Raw genomic sequence first — 18,271 nt, forward strand, 5'->3', positions numbered from 1 at the left:
AAGTACACGCTTCGAACCAATCACAATATATTTCCTCGTGAGCTAAAGTCTATATCGCAAGGATATAGCAGGGATGGTTCAGGTTCTTGCCGGAACTCGGGTGTGGACCCGAGCATACGCAGTCACAGTGCTAATTAAATACAATTCATTTGCCTTACCTCTGCCTGTAATAGGATAGTATATAAGTATTAATCAAAGTACACGCTTCATCAAAGTACACGCTTCAAACCAATTTATTCTTAGCAAACCCAAATTAGTTGTAAATTTTACACAGCATGTCTCTGGGTAGTCACTCGGCTGCTTTGCACTCCATATTCCAGACAGAATGATGTATGCAGGAGCATGTGGCTAAAGGTGGTGACGATGCGTTATCGGCGCGATGTGCTGCTACCAATGCTGCGAGTATTTTACTCACAACAAACTTCACTGAAGGCGTAACTTGTGTGTAGGGCAGCTATCATTAAAGCCGGAAGACACAAAATAGTTGTAGCTTCATGAATGACGAACAATTCGAGACGAGAACAAGATTTGGCATACTGTGCCTCATCTGCCGACATAAGGAATCCAATGATCAACACTATTGAGGTGAGATTCGCGATCGTCAGGTTTGCAATAAACAGGCATCTCGACGGTTTGCTCTGGATTCCAACGCCCAACACACCCGACGTGATCAGGAGTATTCCGCACCATATTCCTGGAGAGGATAAGCGCCATATGCTCCTAAATGACCAGTTTGAATGTCGATCTCGTTGTTTTATTACAACGGACGTGATTATTGCAGCTGATATTCCACATAGAAGCACCAAAACGCCAAAACCCATTTCTGCCATTCCAAGTTTGTAAATTGTGCCACTATACTTATTCCGTGGTTTTGATACTGCTGTGGTTGGTTGTTGAGACATCGTTAAAAGAAGTAATGGTGCTTAAGTAGGTTCGCTATTTGTCAATGCGGTACCTGATTAACATTTAGTCCTGAAAGTAATATAAATCGCGTTATCCACGTTAGTTACAAACTGATCCCGATATGTGGTCGTTGCGTAACATTCTTATATCGACTTCTGAAATTTGCATATACAGCCTGACATAAATAGTGGATAAAAAATTCTGGTGCCCGCTAAAAACATGTCTATCGAACATTGAGCCACCGGCCACACATGGTCACTGCTCAATGATCATCTTCTTCGTGGGGCCCGAAAGTGTTTCCGAAGTTTATATTCTAAACTGCATATGCCATGATGATTACGAAACTACTTCTATTGTAATTGAAGCAGAGATGGAAGCGGGCCGGGTGAGCCGGACCCGAACCCGGCCCGAACCCGACAAGTTCAGCCCGAACCCGGCCCGATCCCGACGGTCGAGTTTTGAGCCCGTTTCGGCCCGAAACCAAGTTCAAATAGCAATTTTCAACTGTTGCGAGCAAATAAGCTGATATACGATTGAAATTTCGAGCTTTTCAACGCTTTCAATGCTCTCACTTTGTTTTCTTTGGATAGCAATCTTGCATATGGCAAGAGAACTTAATATATCTGAATGAGAATACACTGAAAACAGCCCCACTGTTAACTTAGTTCCACCATCCTTTTTGCAAAATGTGAACTGTATTAAATGGTTCAATATTAAACTAAATTAAAGAAATAAAGGAATGAAATTGGTCAAGATGAGAAAAAATAGTGTGTTCTAAATACAAGTCAACTGTCATCCATACAAAGGGCGTTGCATTCACACGTTATACGAAGAATTGATTATTTCAATAGCCTCAACAGTTACTGGAGACAGTCGGGTTCGTCTCTGCGACAAGGTCAGACCGCACGATGAAAAATCTCTTTCGGATTGCGCACTTGAGCACTGGGCTGCAAACATTTTTCTAGCCACCCTGGAGAGCGTTGGAAAGTCCCGTTCATGGTTTCTCCAGAAGTCCAGCGGATTGGGGTGCGATGATGCATTTTGGTATTCCTTGTACCGTTGAAGTTCCTGAAGAAAGTTTCGCTTGATACTGTCAGACGAAGCGAGGCTTGGAGCAGAATGTCTGTCAAGACCTTCGCGAAATTGGGAGAATGGATCATCAAGTTCGATTGGTCGCATTTCTCTTGCTTCTGATCGAACATAGTCTTGATTTCCTGGGCTATTGTCGGCAACCTTTTCCATGTGTTCAATTACCCATTTATCAATGTCCGAGAGCAATCTTATCTTGAATGAGACCTCTTCATTACTAATAAGTGGCAGAAATTCAAATCGTTTGAAATTTGGATCGAGAAAGGTTATAGCTAGCCAGTGATGGGCCTTCAGTGAAGATTTAAAATATACTGTGTCCAAAAGTTGTCTAAGTTCTGTCTTCATGGCCTTGATAACGGGATAGTCATTCTGGCAAGGTTTTGCAAGTTCAAACGCCTTATAATACGCTAGTACGGCGTAGCCTATCGTTGGTTTGGAATTAAATTGCATAACATCAAATATATCGCCGAATGGTTTCATGAATTGTAATTCTGACTGTGAAGTGCATACCCGTGACCACATGGTTGAGAAGCAAGTGTGTAACCTGTGCCATACAGTCAAGGCGTGCGGACGTTTCCAACATTCCTACTCGAAGGGCAGCGACAACATTTGCACCGTGGTCGGTAGTTGCCGTAATGTTTGAAGCATCAATAGCATATTCAGCCATATTCAGCCCGATTAAATCCCGATAATTTTTATAACTTTGGGCCCGAACCCGGCCCGAGCCCGGCCCGAGCCCGGCCCGAACCCGAAAAGCCCGGCCCGACTTCCATCTCTGAATTGAAGAGCTTCTTGGAGGTACAGAACTTCAATATACAATTAAATAGTATATTCATATTGAAATGAACCCGGATATTTTCGGCTGACACTCGTCAGGGGTAATCGTCAGCAACTAGTAGAGAATTGGAAAGAACATTGTATATCAACAATCGTATCACAAAATATGACGTCACCAGCATGAAATTTCGAATGAGAGAGCGTTCAATGTACTATTTTTAGGTGATACACGAACTCCTTTTGTTGACAGAGTTTTGGTTGGTGTATTTTGATAAAAGTTGATTCCAAGGCACACAAATGGAATTGTGAACGGCCTCGACCTACGATTCGAAATCGGTCGTCTCGATAATTATTCGCACAAATCGGATTATCCAACAGATGTTTGCCGATGGCAGAATTAATTGCCTTTGATCGATCAGCATCAATTTTAAGTGGATGAGTTAAGGGTGAGCTTTTCACATCGCGTGACGCACGTGTTCTGATAAATCTGGGGACATGTTGGTTTATGCGGTCCTGCAGACGTCTTGACGTTCTTCCCACGTAGCCACAATCACAGTGGCACCTATATTCGTACACTACATTACTTTGTTGAAGTGCAGGAAGCACGTCTTTGCGTGTTGAAGGGAGCAGTTGTGTTGTTGTAAAAATCACATTGGTTTTGACTGTATCGTAACATTTACCGACAGCAGAAATCAATTGTTTTTCAAAGCGGGTGGAAATGGGGCCAATCCAAGGTAGATGGATATAAACATCTTTTATTGTTCGTGCGGTGGGCTCTGTTCGTTTTTCTGCGTTGAATTGCGTTAATTTTCTCTCCATGCCGCGGCTGGTGACGTGTTCAGGGTAACCGTTATCAAGTAAGATTTTTCGGATGTAGTCAAGTTCTAAACTCAGTTTGTTACCCGAACATATCATCAACGCTCTATGCACGAGTGTGCCTATGAGGTTAATTTTTCTGCGCCGAGGACTAAATGAATTCCAGCGAAGGTATTGGCCTGCGAATGTCGGTTTCCTGAAAACAGACGTTTCAAATTTGTTGGTATTGCGCTTTTCAACTAATACGCCCAGAAATGATAATGAGTTATTGCGTTTTTTTTCTATTGTGAATTGCAAGGCCGGGTGAAGCGAGTTTAAGCGAATGAGAAATTGGTCACACTCCGATTCATTCCTGAAAATGACAAATGTATCATCTACGTATCGGCGGTACTAGTTGCTGACGATTACCCCTGACGAGTGTCAGCCGAAAATATTCGGGTTCATTTCAATATGAATATACTATTTAATTCTATTATAATCTATAATCATTTTTGATGTGTGGATATTTTCCGACGTTTAGATTCCGATTACTTTGAATGAAATCATTCATTTAAACACCACTGATCCACCAATTCTATCCCGAATTTCTTTGTGATATGTGTCGGCGGTGTAGATTGCCTTATCATCGAACATAAACTAGTTACCATAATATTTGCGAATCACAGCAGAAGCTCATCACATGTAACACTAGTGGCGTAACGCACTGCTAGCAGTAATATGGATATATCATATGTGACGTAGAACAAAGGTGTTGGCTCATTAGACTATATCTTGGAATACAATTTCACATCGCTGCAATCACCATAGGGATTTGGCGACAGCGGGTCCCATGTCTGATTACCCGCCAATGTGTGGGTCATGCTTTTTCCGTCACCCGTGATCAAATGCCAAAGTGCATGAGTGGACGTCCCATAATAGCCTTCGGGTTAACGCTGCGAAATCCCAATTATTGGTCGTGAACTCCTGCGATAACCTAACCGTTGACATCGCTGACCAACCAATTTCCAACACTAAAAATGCCAAATACCTTGGTGTTTTACTTGTATTCGGACATGTCCTGGAAGAGTCACATACAATCACTCAAACCACAACTATCGAAGGTATGTGCTCTGTTTCGCCGCCTTAGCTACACTCTGCCAGTCGGCGTGCTGTTGATACTCTTCAACACTCTATTCCTATCAAAGTTACAATACGGAATTCTTTGTTGGGGTGCTGCCTGCAAGAATACAATTGACCCACTGAAAAAACTTCAACATCGGATCATCCGTATCATTGCCAAAGCCCCACGGGGGCCTGGATGTGCAACTGATAAATCGCTTCTTAAAAGATTTGGTGTTCTGAACTTAGAAGATATGAGGAAGCTAGAAATTGCCAAGTTTATGTATCAGTTCCATTGCGGTCAATGTCCTTTAAATTTCAACGACTACTTCACCTCGGAGACAAAAGCGCACAAGTACAGCAAACGCGCGTCAACGAAGAGCAACTACCATATGATCAGGACTGAATACAAGAAAACGCATTGCTCTATTAAGTATGATGGACCCCAATTGTGCAACAGCATCCCGCCGGCTATCCGACAGTCGTCGAGCATGTCCACATTCAAGTCAAAATATAAGCAATTTTTTCTAAATCAATACTAGCCAGTTTTCAGGATTACCGGACCACGACCTATCATCGACCTCGCCCTTCGCCACATGCCACCTCATTTTGTCGTTTGCGTCTTATATTCTCTGCATTACTTTTCATTCAGTGTGCATGCCTCTTATTTACTTCGCATAGGCTAAGGTGGGTGTCTGATCTTAAAGGCTACTCCAAGTTGTTTCGACACCTTCCTATCTTTTCATTGAATCGCAGTCTTGTGATGTTTTGAAACGATGAAAATAATAATAAACCTGATTGGTTGATTGATGTACCACCCCAAGAATTCCAAAAAGGTGTTACAAGTAAACAGAGCACAACAACAAAGCTGATTCAACTTATCCGTAAACGTAACCGGTGGCATAACCGATTAGACACCAAGAACTGCCCAGAACATGAACGAGAAAGATTTCGACGTTTCAGGAATCGCACCGTGCATCTCATTTCCAAGGCAAAAGCAAAGTACAATGAGAGATTTTTCAACAGACACATAAAGGACACTCGAAAAACATGGTCAGGACTTAACTCTCTCCTACATCGAAAAAAAGGCCATAAGTCTGTTTCGGAAATTGTGAATTCGGATACCGGAACAAACTTTCAGACCCGGCGGCCATCGCGAATCACTTCAATGAATATTTTTGTAACGTAGGCCCAAATATTGCTTCTTCTATTACAAGACCTGTGTCGGCCAGGTCAGAGGTGAGATCGATATCCCAGTCAATTGTGCTTGAACCTACGACCAAATACGAAGTAGAAGTAGCCATCCACAAACTGAAATCGCACAAGGCCGACGGCTATAACCAAATCCCATCATGGTTTTTAAAAATGATAAGCCTGCATATCGGTCAATACATGGCCCATTTTTTCAACTTCATGATAGAAAATGGAGTCTACCCAAGCTATCTAAAAAAAGCCAGAGTAGTCCCTGTACACAAAGCTGGGGATAGAACTAATGTCACCAACTACCGTCCGATATCCGTTCTCCCATGCATCGGGATTGTATTCGAAAAGTTGCTCCTTTCCCGCCTGTCCTCATTCCTCGCCAAAATGTCTGTCATTTCACCTCAACAATTTGGCTTCCGAAACAAACACCAAACCGCTCATGCCCTCCTAACAGTGGCCGAACAGTACTATGATATCTCAGAGAAGCGAAATGTGGGATGTAGCATTTTTCTCGACCTAAAAAAAGCGTTTGACTGCGTACATCATAAAATTCTCATCTCGAAATTGGCGCGTTACGGACTTCGGGGCCCACAACTTGAGCTCATGAAAAGTTACCTCACTGGACGCCAACAAATGGTTGCGATCTCAGACACCTTGTCCTCTCCTCACCCGGTGACCTGTGGTGTGCCCCAGGGCTCAGTACTTGGACCGGTCCTTTTCACCTTATATGTCAACGACATTTTTGAAACCTCCTCATTGAACACCACACTGTTCGCTGATGATACTCACCTCCTCTCTTCCTCATCTTCGACGGCAGAGCTGGATGCCCTGACTGGTGACCAAATGCCCAAAGTCCATGAGTGGACGGCCCAGAACAACCTTTGCATAAACGCCTCGAAATCGCAATTGCTGACAGTTAATTCAAAAAATAACCTAACCGTTAATATCGCTGGTCAGCCCGTTTCCAACACAGATAATGCCAAATATCTCGGAGTTTTACTGGACTCGAACATGTCATGGAAGAGTCATATTCAGTCCCTAGAAACTAAATTATCACCGAAGTGCGGCCTGTTCTACAGCCTTGGGCGCTTCATGCCAGCATGGGTTCTTCTGATACTCTTTAAATCCTTAATCCAATCGAAGTTACATTATGGAATCCTCTGTTGGGGGGCTGCCAGTAAAACTGCACTCAAGCCACTGCAGAAACTACAGCATAAAGTGCTCCGAATCATAGCTAGGTCCCCAAAGGGGCCTGGCTGCCCATCCAATAAGTCGCTGCTGAAGAGATTCGGCGTCCTAAACATAGAAGATATGCGGAAACTAGAAATCGCCAAGTTTATGTATCAGTTTCACTGCGGTCGTTGCCCCGAATATTTCAATGACTTCTTTACCTCTGAATCAAAAGCGCACAAGTACAACACACGCGCGTCCGCGTCGTCCAAATATCATATGATCGACCGAAAAGATCATCGCTCCATCAAATATGCCGGACCTGATGTGTGGAACAGTATCCCGCCGGCCATCCGACAGTCGACCAGCATGTCCACATTCAAGTCGAAATACAAGCTATTACTACTAAATAAATACAGTCCATCCTCAAGACTACCGGACCACGACTGACCTATCGATCTCGCTTCCCATGACATGCCGCCCTATTTCTTGTCGCATTCTTCTTCTATACTATCTTCCTTACTTTCATTCAGTGTGCATGCCTCCTCTTTACATCGCCTAGGCCAAGGTGGGTGTCAGATTCCATAGACTACTCCTTGTGGCTTCGACATCTTCCTGTCTTTTCATTGTATCGCATTTTTGTGGTGTATTGAACTGATAAAATTGCTAATAAACCAATGATGATGAATGATGAACACACTACACCTTGGGATATATCTCCATAACGAATGATGTCTTAGATTCGGATGTATTTCAGTAATTGCAATGTTTGAAGAGCTTCTTGGAGGTACAGAACCTCAATATACAATTGAATATAGTAGCCTAGTCAGAATCGTGTCAGCCGAAGATATTCGGGTTTATTTCAATATGAATATACTATTCAATTGTAATTGGAATGGTGCGTAATGCGGGGTGTAAATTCGATATACACCACATTTCCAGTTTCTAGTAATGTCCTTAAAAATCAATCTTCAAACGACTGATACTTACTGATATCGACTGATACTGGGAATAACTAAATAACCTTGCAAATATCTCAACTCAATCCTGCATCAATCTCCTAGAGTCAGAGATGAGCGGATTTGAAATTTTATGTCCTAATCCAATCCAAATCCGAACCTTCAAATCCAAATCCTAATCCATAACTTTTTCATATTCAAGTCCATGTCCAATCCTAATCCGATTCCAACTGGAAATTCAGAAAAAAACTAATTTATGCAATGGAGGGATTCGAAAATTTTCTTTTACAACCAACGATTCACTTGATTCAGGATAACCTAGTAACCATAAGTACATTAATAACTGATTTGAATAAAGTTTGTCGCCATTCGCCACACGACATTTCAATCTCCCAGAAAATAGATAAATCCAATCCAAATCGTAATCCGTTCTGAATAAAATGTCTAATCCAAATCCAATCCAAATCCGACAAAATTTCACAAATCCTGTTTTTTCAAAACCTAATCCTAATCCATGCTCATCTCTGCCTAGAGTACGAAAGCTCATGGTCGTTGCAACACTATACCCCAACTCCAATTGTCATCGCGTCGTGAGCGAGCTAGAATACGACAAAAGTAAGTGACAAAAGGACGGTGAAGTCACGGTATGTGGCTCTATTTGGTTTAGCAGAAATGCTACCCACTCATCTGTTTACGGTACTCTCTCAGCGTGACGGAAAGGTAAGCAACGAACTTCCGTACTTGGAATAGTGTAGATATTGTAATTCAATTCTTCTCGAATAAACCACTACCTGCCCTTTACAAAAACCTGTATAGCTCTACCTATCCTATACTAAGGTTAGATGGTTTGTGATGATCCGGAGCACCGGTTCCCAAACTCTGGGGGCCGTTGCGCGGTGAGGATTTCATAAATGATTACGATTTGATCATAAAGAAATGTGCGGCCGTGACTCTTGGATAGAATTGTTACAGTCGTGTCCATATCCTTCTAAAATGGCATTAAAAGCCGTCGGATAAGATCGGCATCGCAGTCTCTTGATTCGGAAAATTTCACTCAGCAACGTAAACGCGCATCGAAATCCCATTCGTACCGCCAAATAGTGGCATGCAATTCTTCATTTGGCCAGCATTTGATAGACCACCCGTATTGCGCCTTGAACTATTCAGACGACATGTTTTCAGTGTTATCGAAGGGTAGATCCATATTTCATTTGACAGCTTAATAATCCACTTTTATCAAACCAAACAACCAGGTATTTTGTCGCCAGAAAGAATTCTTGTATAATCTTAAAATCTCACACTAGTCGTTGCTTAACTGTGTTTTGTCCGTGTTTTTGTTCAATTTTTTTTCCGTGATGCTGCATTGTCTCGTAGTATTTGTATTTTATACCTCATGCGTACTAGTTTTTTCAAGTTGCGTGTTGCAGCATACGCTGCATTGTTGCTATCGTTGAATTTCCATTCATGTTATTTGTAAATTTTCGTTATTGCGTCACAATTCGCCATTTGGTTTTGAATCTATCTCTGTTCTGTATCCTTTATCGTGCCGGTTGATCTCTGTTCTGTATCCTTTATCGTGCCGGTTGATCTCTGTTCTGCATCCTTTATCGTGCCGGTTGCTCTTGATAAGAGGCACGCGTTGATTTCGTCGACTCAATCAATATGAATTTACTGTTAAAAGCTGTGGACGCTGTTTTCTACTTTCAACGGAAGCACACTACCCTTTAGTTATTTGGATGTAGTGACCTTCGGTTCTACAACGATAGGACTCTCGAGGAACATCACCTCTGGTTGATCTTCCTCCTTTCAAAAGTCACTATCATCTAGTTATTAACTTAATTCAATTCTTGATAGTCGGTCACTATCATATACCTGTTTTCATTCATTTTAGCAGAACACCAATGCTTTATTACACTTTGACTTGAAGAAGTTCGCGGTGATATTAAACGACCCCCTGATGGCCAATTGACTTTACAAACTTAGTGAGTGACTATTTGGTTTTTCTGAGGCTTGCAAAGTTTTCGTGCTGATAAAAAGTCAAGTATCAACTCATTTGTCCACATAGTAAAAAAACGTCGATAGGGTTACAATTAATTCTAAATCTCAAGGCAGTTTTCTGCGAACTAGCTTCAATACGCTCGTCGGAATGAATACAACTAAGTTATTTTCGGTGCTAATCAGGGGCGGTGATTGTCACGGCTCACGACCTTCAATGTAGTAAGGCGGCATAAAAGCAGTTGAGTATAAATAGCTCACCCGATGATGGCTCATGAATTTTTGCGAACAATGTAATGGTAAACTGTTATTCTTATGTGTGAATACAAGCTCACCATATCTGACACTGATATCAGGATCCTGTTTCCGCTTTTAATGTTGAAATCTGAATCCAAGAAAATCGTAGCACCCGTCGTCCCTGTCACGGACAGAGATGGTCTATTAGACAGTAACAAAGTACTTCTACCTACTCAAGTGCTTATTAGACTGCTTCGATTTCTACTTAAGATCACTTTAATTAGGGATACCATATTTTGGGAATCTGAAAAGAGGACACCTTTACAGAATTTTAAGATTTAAAATATAGGATTACAATATTGGTGTGGTGAACTGGCGCTAAAATGAAATTAAAAAATTTGACACAAAGACGAGAAAACTGATGACAATGCACCACATGGATCACCCAAAATCTGATACACAAGGACTGTACAATGTACATCCCCAGAAAAAAAGGTGGTAGATAACTACAGGAAATTGAACAAACTTTCAAAACAGAAATCATCGGCTTGTCACAGTACATCAACAACAACGATAACATTTACTGCAAACTCATTGTACAGGAAGACAAACAGCGCAAAACAAAATCTCTGAGCTATCGACACGACAAGTACGTCAGAGAAGTCAACATGGAAACAGCTAACCTGTACACTGCTGAAAACACTGTTGCCAAACCCACAACAATAGCAAAAGCAGCACGAGTTCAATACAAAAACGCAACACTCAAATTGAGAGAAACGATATGGGAGTCGATACCTCTCCATGGACAGCACAAGAAGTTAACTTCACAGCCCCATGTAGACGAGCTTTCATGGACCTGGCTATCCAGCTCTGGCCTGAAACCGGCAAGCGAAGAATTCATTTTCGCAGCACAAGATTAATCGCTTCCTACAAAATAGTATCGCAAAAGAATTCTGAAGCAAAACACGGACGGCAAATGCAGAATGTGCCACAACCAAAATGAAACTGTAGCACATCTCATGTCCGGCTGTTGTGCACTTGCAGCTAGCGAATACACATGGAGACACAATAGGATTGGTCACTACATTCATCTTGAATTATGCAAACATTTCAACATCACCACTTCGACAAAAATTGGTACGATTACAGCCCAGCACCAGTGACAGAAAACGAACAAGTAAACATTCTGTGAGTTGTACCATGCAGTTTTACTGACCGCGAAATCGGGAGCAACCGCCCGGATATAATGGTCAACTAAAAAAGAAAAGAGAATGCTTGTTCATTGAACTGGCTGTCCCATCTGATCACAACATACTGCAAAAAGAAGCAGAAAAACAGTCCAAATACGCAGACCGTGGCGATGCAAAATAAACATTGTACCGATAGTCATTGGCGCTACAGGGGTCGCAAGCAAAAAACTCATGAGACATATCTAACAAATTCCGGGTAACGTTCGATTCGACATGATCCAAAAGATCACATTATTGGGCACTGTGCACATTCTTCGGAAGGCCTTGAATGCATCACTGGACTAAAATTACACTTGTGAATCACACCATAATTTCTGTAATTTCGATTCTTCATTTTCAATCATCTCTACCTCTGCTCTGTACCCCATGCCAATTCTTCATCTGCTGCAATTCTATAATCTGACTTCTCCATGTATTGCATAGGAATAACAATTTGAATGTATTACTGAAATTTTAAAAATTTGCTCCAATCTCGCCATTTTCCTTTGGGGGCAGGTTGCTCCCCAGATTATGTGTGTATTTGCCAGTTTTACTGTGAGTAAAGAATATAATAATGATAAATTTTTCCAGACTTTGTGGTTGATTGCCTAAAAAAAGTCATTTTTCCGACTCGGCTCCAGAAATTCACACATTTGTTGAATTTTCCGTTGGTTGACTAAAAAAATGGTCAACTTTACCGCTCAGCTCCCGAAATAGCCGCCGGATCGTTACTTCAGTGATGATGTCCTGTATATCAGTCGAATTTTGCCCTATATTTAACCAAAATTCTCAAAAAATAGGACATTTGGGTGTCCTCCGAGGACACCTTCAAAACAGTCGAAAAAGAGAACAAATCCTCTTAAAATAGGACGTATGGTAACCCTACCATAATCCTAAACCACTAACTTTTACCAAGATGAATTTTGAACGGAAGTATAGGCTTTTTTCAATCTAGACTAGACTACATCCACTTGCTAGTTTTCAGTTTTTAGGCAAAACTATGCCTAGCGTATATTCACTTACTGTAATTCAAAGTCGCTGCTAGTACTTGTACTTGAGAATAAACTTGGAGCGTTGCTTTTACACCTACCTGAGTTCCAACTACGACTATCTTGATTCCCCATAGTCGACATATTGGGGTCGCGACTAGGGCTGGGCACAATGATTCGAGTAGGCTACTCGAATCTGAATCGAGTATTAATTTTAATGATTCGAGTCGAGTAGTAAAAGACGATATTTTCGAGTACTGAAATTACAAGCTCCTCGCCACTGAAAGTTAATTTATCAACGAGAATTATAGTTTTGGTGCTAGTTTCCAATGTGGAAGGCTCAAAACACTGATTGGCTGCATTGAAGCATACGAAACATAGTACAAAGCTACAAAGCTTACGTGAAATAACACATTTTCGAAGTCATAATCATCCCATAACCTTGTCACGAAGTGCAATGAAATCGGTATGGTCGAAAAAATATCAAAGCATCTTTAATGTGGTGGATAACAGGCATTATATTCTTTGCTGTGGCATAAAAGGTACATATTTGAACTTTGACATATTACATTCTGTTATGACGTCATAATGTGTGATACTCGAATACTCGACTCGACTCGAAGCATAATACGTGATTCAGAATCGAATCACTCAGGTACTCGATTTTGCCCAGCCCTAGTCGCGACCCATAGGTTTCCTACCCCTGCCTGCTATATAGTACGCGTCGCAAACTCAAACGCCGTGCCGTATGATATGGTAAAGGAACAGAACAAAATGACAGCGCAACTCCACCAGCGCTTGGAACGATAATGAAGTGTGATCCTTGCAACAAAAGAATGATTTTCGGTAGTAGGCCTATTCAGCAGATTTTCGAATCCGTTAATCAGGGCCCAACTTGACGATTTGACACAAAGACTAGGCAGTTGCATATTTTTACGGAGATGATTCGTTTCCTAAATATTTCTTTGTGTAGTGGACATTCTTTCATAACATATCGAAAATGTAAGCCTCGGAATGCTGTAAGCCAAACGCCAGAGTTTCAGGAACTCTTGCGATAGACCTAGATCGAGCATACCTATAGGTATTATTGCAATGCGTGTGTATTGTGTATGCTGGTAATTGTGGCACGCTAGGCCATTCTACCGTATTCAGATTGGCAGCAGCAGTCGGTCTATTTATTCCCAGCGAATCCGTTCTCCACCGCCTTTGCAAATTATATACATACGTTTTGCCTCGAGTGAATATGTTACTGTTGTAGCAACATAAGCGCGCAAAATCACTTTGCTTCCATGTTTTCAAGTAAACAGGGTGCATGAGTTCATCATAACCACTTTAACGGTTCCCCACACCCAAAAAGGTTGAACAACACAGCTCTAGTAGAGGACTCGTGTGTTAACAATCAAAATCGCTTCTCGACTAAATTTCCTCTCAAAAGCAAGTCTAAAAGTCGCTATGTACAGGACATGTAAAAACTGCGGAAGTACAAAATGAAGGTGTGATAAGTACTCAAGTAATTAGTTTGAATACTTTTAGCAGTTGCCACAAAGTGCGCTGCTTTTATAGGAGCTACATGCTAAAATGTGTAATAATATTTGGTATAGTGAAATTAAAACTTCGGTGTATTAGGAAGGTACAATACAATAATGAAAATATTGATAATTGCCGTTAGTGAAATAGGGGCACTGCGACCGAAGTACTGTATGTAGTTTATAAATTAAAGACACCGTATTCGGGCTGCAGCTAAAGGGTTTTCGTGAATGGTACCCTCCACTCCATGAATCTATATGGTCCCGAAGTCATACGCTTCTTGACCTTTGCGGAATTTCTAGCATATTACTACTGGTGTACTGTCTAAACGGTAGGAAAGTGGATAATGAAATTTAGATGATTGTCGGTCGATAGTATCAAGGAGATTTGTTTTAAAAACGACGGGTTTTCATTTGCGGTAAGCAGATGCACGGTACCGGCGCTCTCAAGCCGATGTTCAGCCAGGTAACCTATACTCTATATCGGTGGTTCTTAACCTTTTTCCTACAGCGTCCCTTTTAAAAATTGCCTAGTTCTGGCGCTCCCCCATCCCATATTGCAAGGACGGTAGTAAAAAATTAGGTAAGAGTTCGGAGCTCGGTCGGTCTTTTCGGGTGGGAATTTCACTATTGAAAATGGCTGATCGCGCCCGAGGATCATTCTACTAATTAACGCTATAATAATTGTATGTAATCCTACTACCTTCGGGATCAAATCAAAGTCGTTATAACAACCATCGGAAGCGGGCTCATACCATCTGGTTAGAGCCCGATGTACACATCCCGAATTCACCACTGCGGGTGGTAATACGGGGACGTTAATTGTATTGGGTTTTGTTTTATTGCTTTCTGTGACCAGTTAATCAACTGAGATCGTGGTAGAGATCTTTGCTGACATTGAATTTAGTGGACACTCAGTTATAAACTTCAACATGAATGTATTCCCAAGAAAACAGTCCATATCGTTCATGTTAAGTTGTAAGTCACTGCACTTAACAGTATCATCCTCTATGATGCGACGCTGAAATATTCTAAAGATTTGTTCATGTAGCTCTCGAATACACATATATTTAGTTAATCATTATGACCAAAAAGCTTCAAAACATCTTGTATCAAGGACTCTCACACTCAACAGTGGTGCAGTATGCCTCTTTCTTCGATTTCGACGCGACGCTGTGTGCTGCAGGATAAAATACCCAGCTCGAAACGTTTTACGAAAAATAATCAGAGCTAGCGTGACGGGAGTATTTTAACGTGGAATTGGCGGTGTAAAAGTACGCACAATTAATTTAACATGGACCATAATAAATTACTGCATTCACGGAAACGTGTTGCAAATATTGTCGGTATATGTTTCGCGCGCTGCGCTACGAAGAGATTCGAGATTTGACAGATTTTGTCCAATGTTAATTTGCAAAGAGAACACGGTGGTATATAGAACTGTTATTCCACTATATCACCACATGTCCTTTCTGCATCCGCTACTACGACGCCATTTTCTTTAGCGTCCCCCATACCGCCCCCTGCGCGTTTCCTACCACTTCAAAATCCAAATCACCCCTTGGGGGCGATTCTTGTTATCGATACCGGTACCAGCCATTTTTCAGTCGTCGTTTCCACGGCATCGCTAACCGTACACCTGATACTTACCGTACCGCAACCGCCGTAGTTCGTAAGATACAGTTACTTCACTATAACATGTACACTGCACAGTACATGTTAAATTTGCACGTGGGTATTTTTGAGAAGGTTTTCAATAAACTTCTACGTCAAAGCCTAGATCAGTGGTTCGCAAATTTTTTGGCTTGTGGTGCACTAGAGAAATTCTAAAACGCTCGGTGCACACTTACAAAAGTTGTCTTTCGAAAAAAATACTGTGGTTATGCGATGGTTATGCTTATTCATACGCACATATGTATACTCCTGAAACGAGGTTACATTGCATTGTTGAAAACATGCCAGTTTCCGTCGTCAATTCCAAACAGTCTCTCTCGGGCACAGCTTTTGATATCAGTCACAAGAAAGGAGCTACGTTGACATAGTCATGGAGATAAAAATGGCAATAAATTTATGATTACATATCATGATATAGGACTGGAAATGTGATAGCCATAACTCATCCATTTTTGTGGAAACAGCGTTCCGTGTTTCAATGAGCTGTTCTTTTGCAACAAGATTGCTTAATTCATTGCTTCCGAATGGATAAACTACCCATCTAAAGTTGTGAACACCAAATCCCGAGAAGTATTATTGCAATGCAAGTTGAAGTACAGTCAGTGTGCTCAGGCTTTGCGGAGTTCTTTTTGTTAACGAGCTGCTTCACAACAAGCATGAAACGAATCTTCGACACATAGCAGCCCGATTATGAGTTGCCAATGACCTTACTCATAGAATAGACCGGTGGTTCCCAACGTGTGGTACGCGTACCACTACTGGTACGCGAAGATCTTCCAGATGATACATGAGTAGATTCTGTTTCTTTTTTACCGAAAGGAGTTCTTAGTTCAGGTGGTGTTGATTTTGAGTTTTTTTAACGCCGTCGTCGTCGTGGGTAGGGAAATCCCATCAATGAAGCCCTACGGGGAAGAGATCTAGTCGTAATGCATTGGGATTCTTACCAACGAATATTTTATTATTTATTATTATATTATTTGACCACAAAAATTCAAAATGGATCCACTATAGAAATCATATACTGTGCCTTAAAATGTGCAGTTTATTTTCTGTTTCGCTGTATCCCGCAGCTCAACACGGTGGAAACATTATGACCACCTCCGGCGCGCTTAACTTATGTAGGCCTACGTGATACGCGAGCACTGCATAATACCTCGAACTGGTACCTAGGTAGAAAAAGGTTGGGAACCATTGGAATAGACAATGCCATGATTGGCTCCATTTTAGTGGTTATGTGTGCTTATTTAGCAGGTTTGAAGCAGTAAGAGCGCATGTAAGTCGCATAGCCTTGCCTTACGCGGAAACTGGTTTTCCGAGCCTCTGACGCCCTTTAAAAACGGTCATTTCAGTAAATTTACCAGCGATCAAAATTAAGTGAATAAATTTCCCGATTATCTGTCTTCTTTTTCTGATCGGTAAATATAGGGAGCGAAAAATTTGTGTCGCGATTGATAAGGGGGCGATGAGTCGAAAAAGGTTGGGAACCTCCGATTTAAGACTTTCCTTCCAAAAAATTACAAAAAGATTCGCGGCACAACTGGGTATCAGTGGCGGCACACCAATGTGACGCGTCACACAGTTTGTGAATCATTGGTCTAGATCAGGGGTTCTCAAAGGGTGGGCCATGGCCCACTGGTGGGCCACAGCGGCATTTTAGGTGGGCGGTAAGCTATTTAGAAAATCTTTGAGTTAATGTAAGTTTAGCTATAGTTGTTATGTTAAGCGCTTAAAATATATTCACAAACCTTTTCATCCGACTCTGATGAGACGCAGTGGCACGTATGGAGTCAGAATGTACAAGTAGAAAATGGGAGGGACAAACGGAAGCTTTTTACCACTGGTTATGAAAACCGACGGCTAACAGCAACTAAAATAATTTGGAGTATATAATAATTGGACGGTAATGCCGAAGTAACCAAGCACTCCGACAGTTCATCTGTCGTATGCCGTTGAAAGGGGTGTGCAATAAACTCGGAATGAATTGCAATTGATGTATAGATTTACTATACTTCGGCAGGTCGTAATATTGTAACAGGGTTGTAACCAAGTCACATGGTTCCGAGTCACGAGTCAATCTTACTTTTGTGGTTTTGACTCGAGTCGAGTCGAGTCATTTTCAATTCATCACCGAGTCGAGTCCGAGTCCAAGTCACCGTTTTAAGGGTCCAGTCCGAGTCATAGTGTTATGACTCGAGTCCGAGTCCAAGTCACAGTATTGAAGTCATGTTCAACTTTTGTTTTCAATCCAGCTTGGGTGATATCAAATTCCCTGCTTGCCAAACATGCTTATTTTGTCCCTATCATAGTGTTAGCACATGTGTATTTAGGCAGATTACGGACAGTTCCTGGCCTCATTTTCCGATGCTACAGATAGACGAGATAGAACTTTAAATCAAATATCTGTCTTGTCAGTCTGATGGATCACAAATACAAGCATTCAGTTTTTATTACGAGCACATCGACGACCGCTCACAAATAGCTTATAGAGAATTAACGAATTCACGTCTACATACTATCTGATAGAGAACCAACGAATTCACGCCTACATACTATCTGATAGAAAACCAACGAATTCAGGTCTAGATACAAGCTAGTAAAGAATCAAC

At 41.5% G+C, this 18,271-nt stretch overlaps 2 protein-coding genes across 2 annotated transcripts in view; one reads left to right on the forward strand and one right to left on the reverse strand.

Annotated features, from left to right (window-relative positions):
- Positions 1-18,271, forward strand: part of LOC145435012 (uncharacterized) — a 544,696-nt gene that overhangs the window by 245,196 nt on the left and 281,229 nt on the right. The window lies entirely within an intron of this gene.
- On the reverse strand, positions 1,720-2,514 carry LOC145436547 (uncharacterized). The gene has a single exon (XM_080313908.1). It carries the CDS (start codon positions 2,512-2,514, stop codon positions 1,720-1,722), a length of 795 nt encoding a protein of 264 aa, XP_080170034.1.

Source organism: Botryllus schlosseri, chromosome 3 (assembly GCF_051294905.1).
Source record: "Botryllus schlosseri isolate E-star chromosome 3, Bs_hap1, whole genome shotgun sequence".
NCBI lineage: Eukaryota > Metazoa > Chordata > Ascidiacea > Stolidobranchia > Styelidae > Botryllus > Botryllus schlosseri.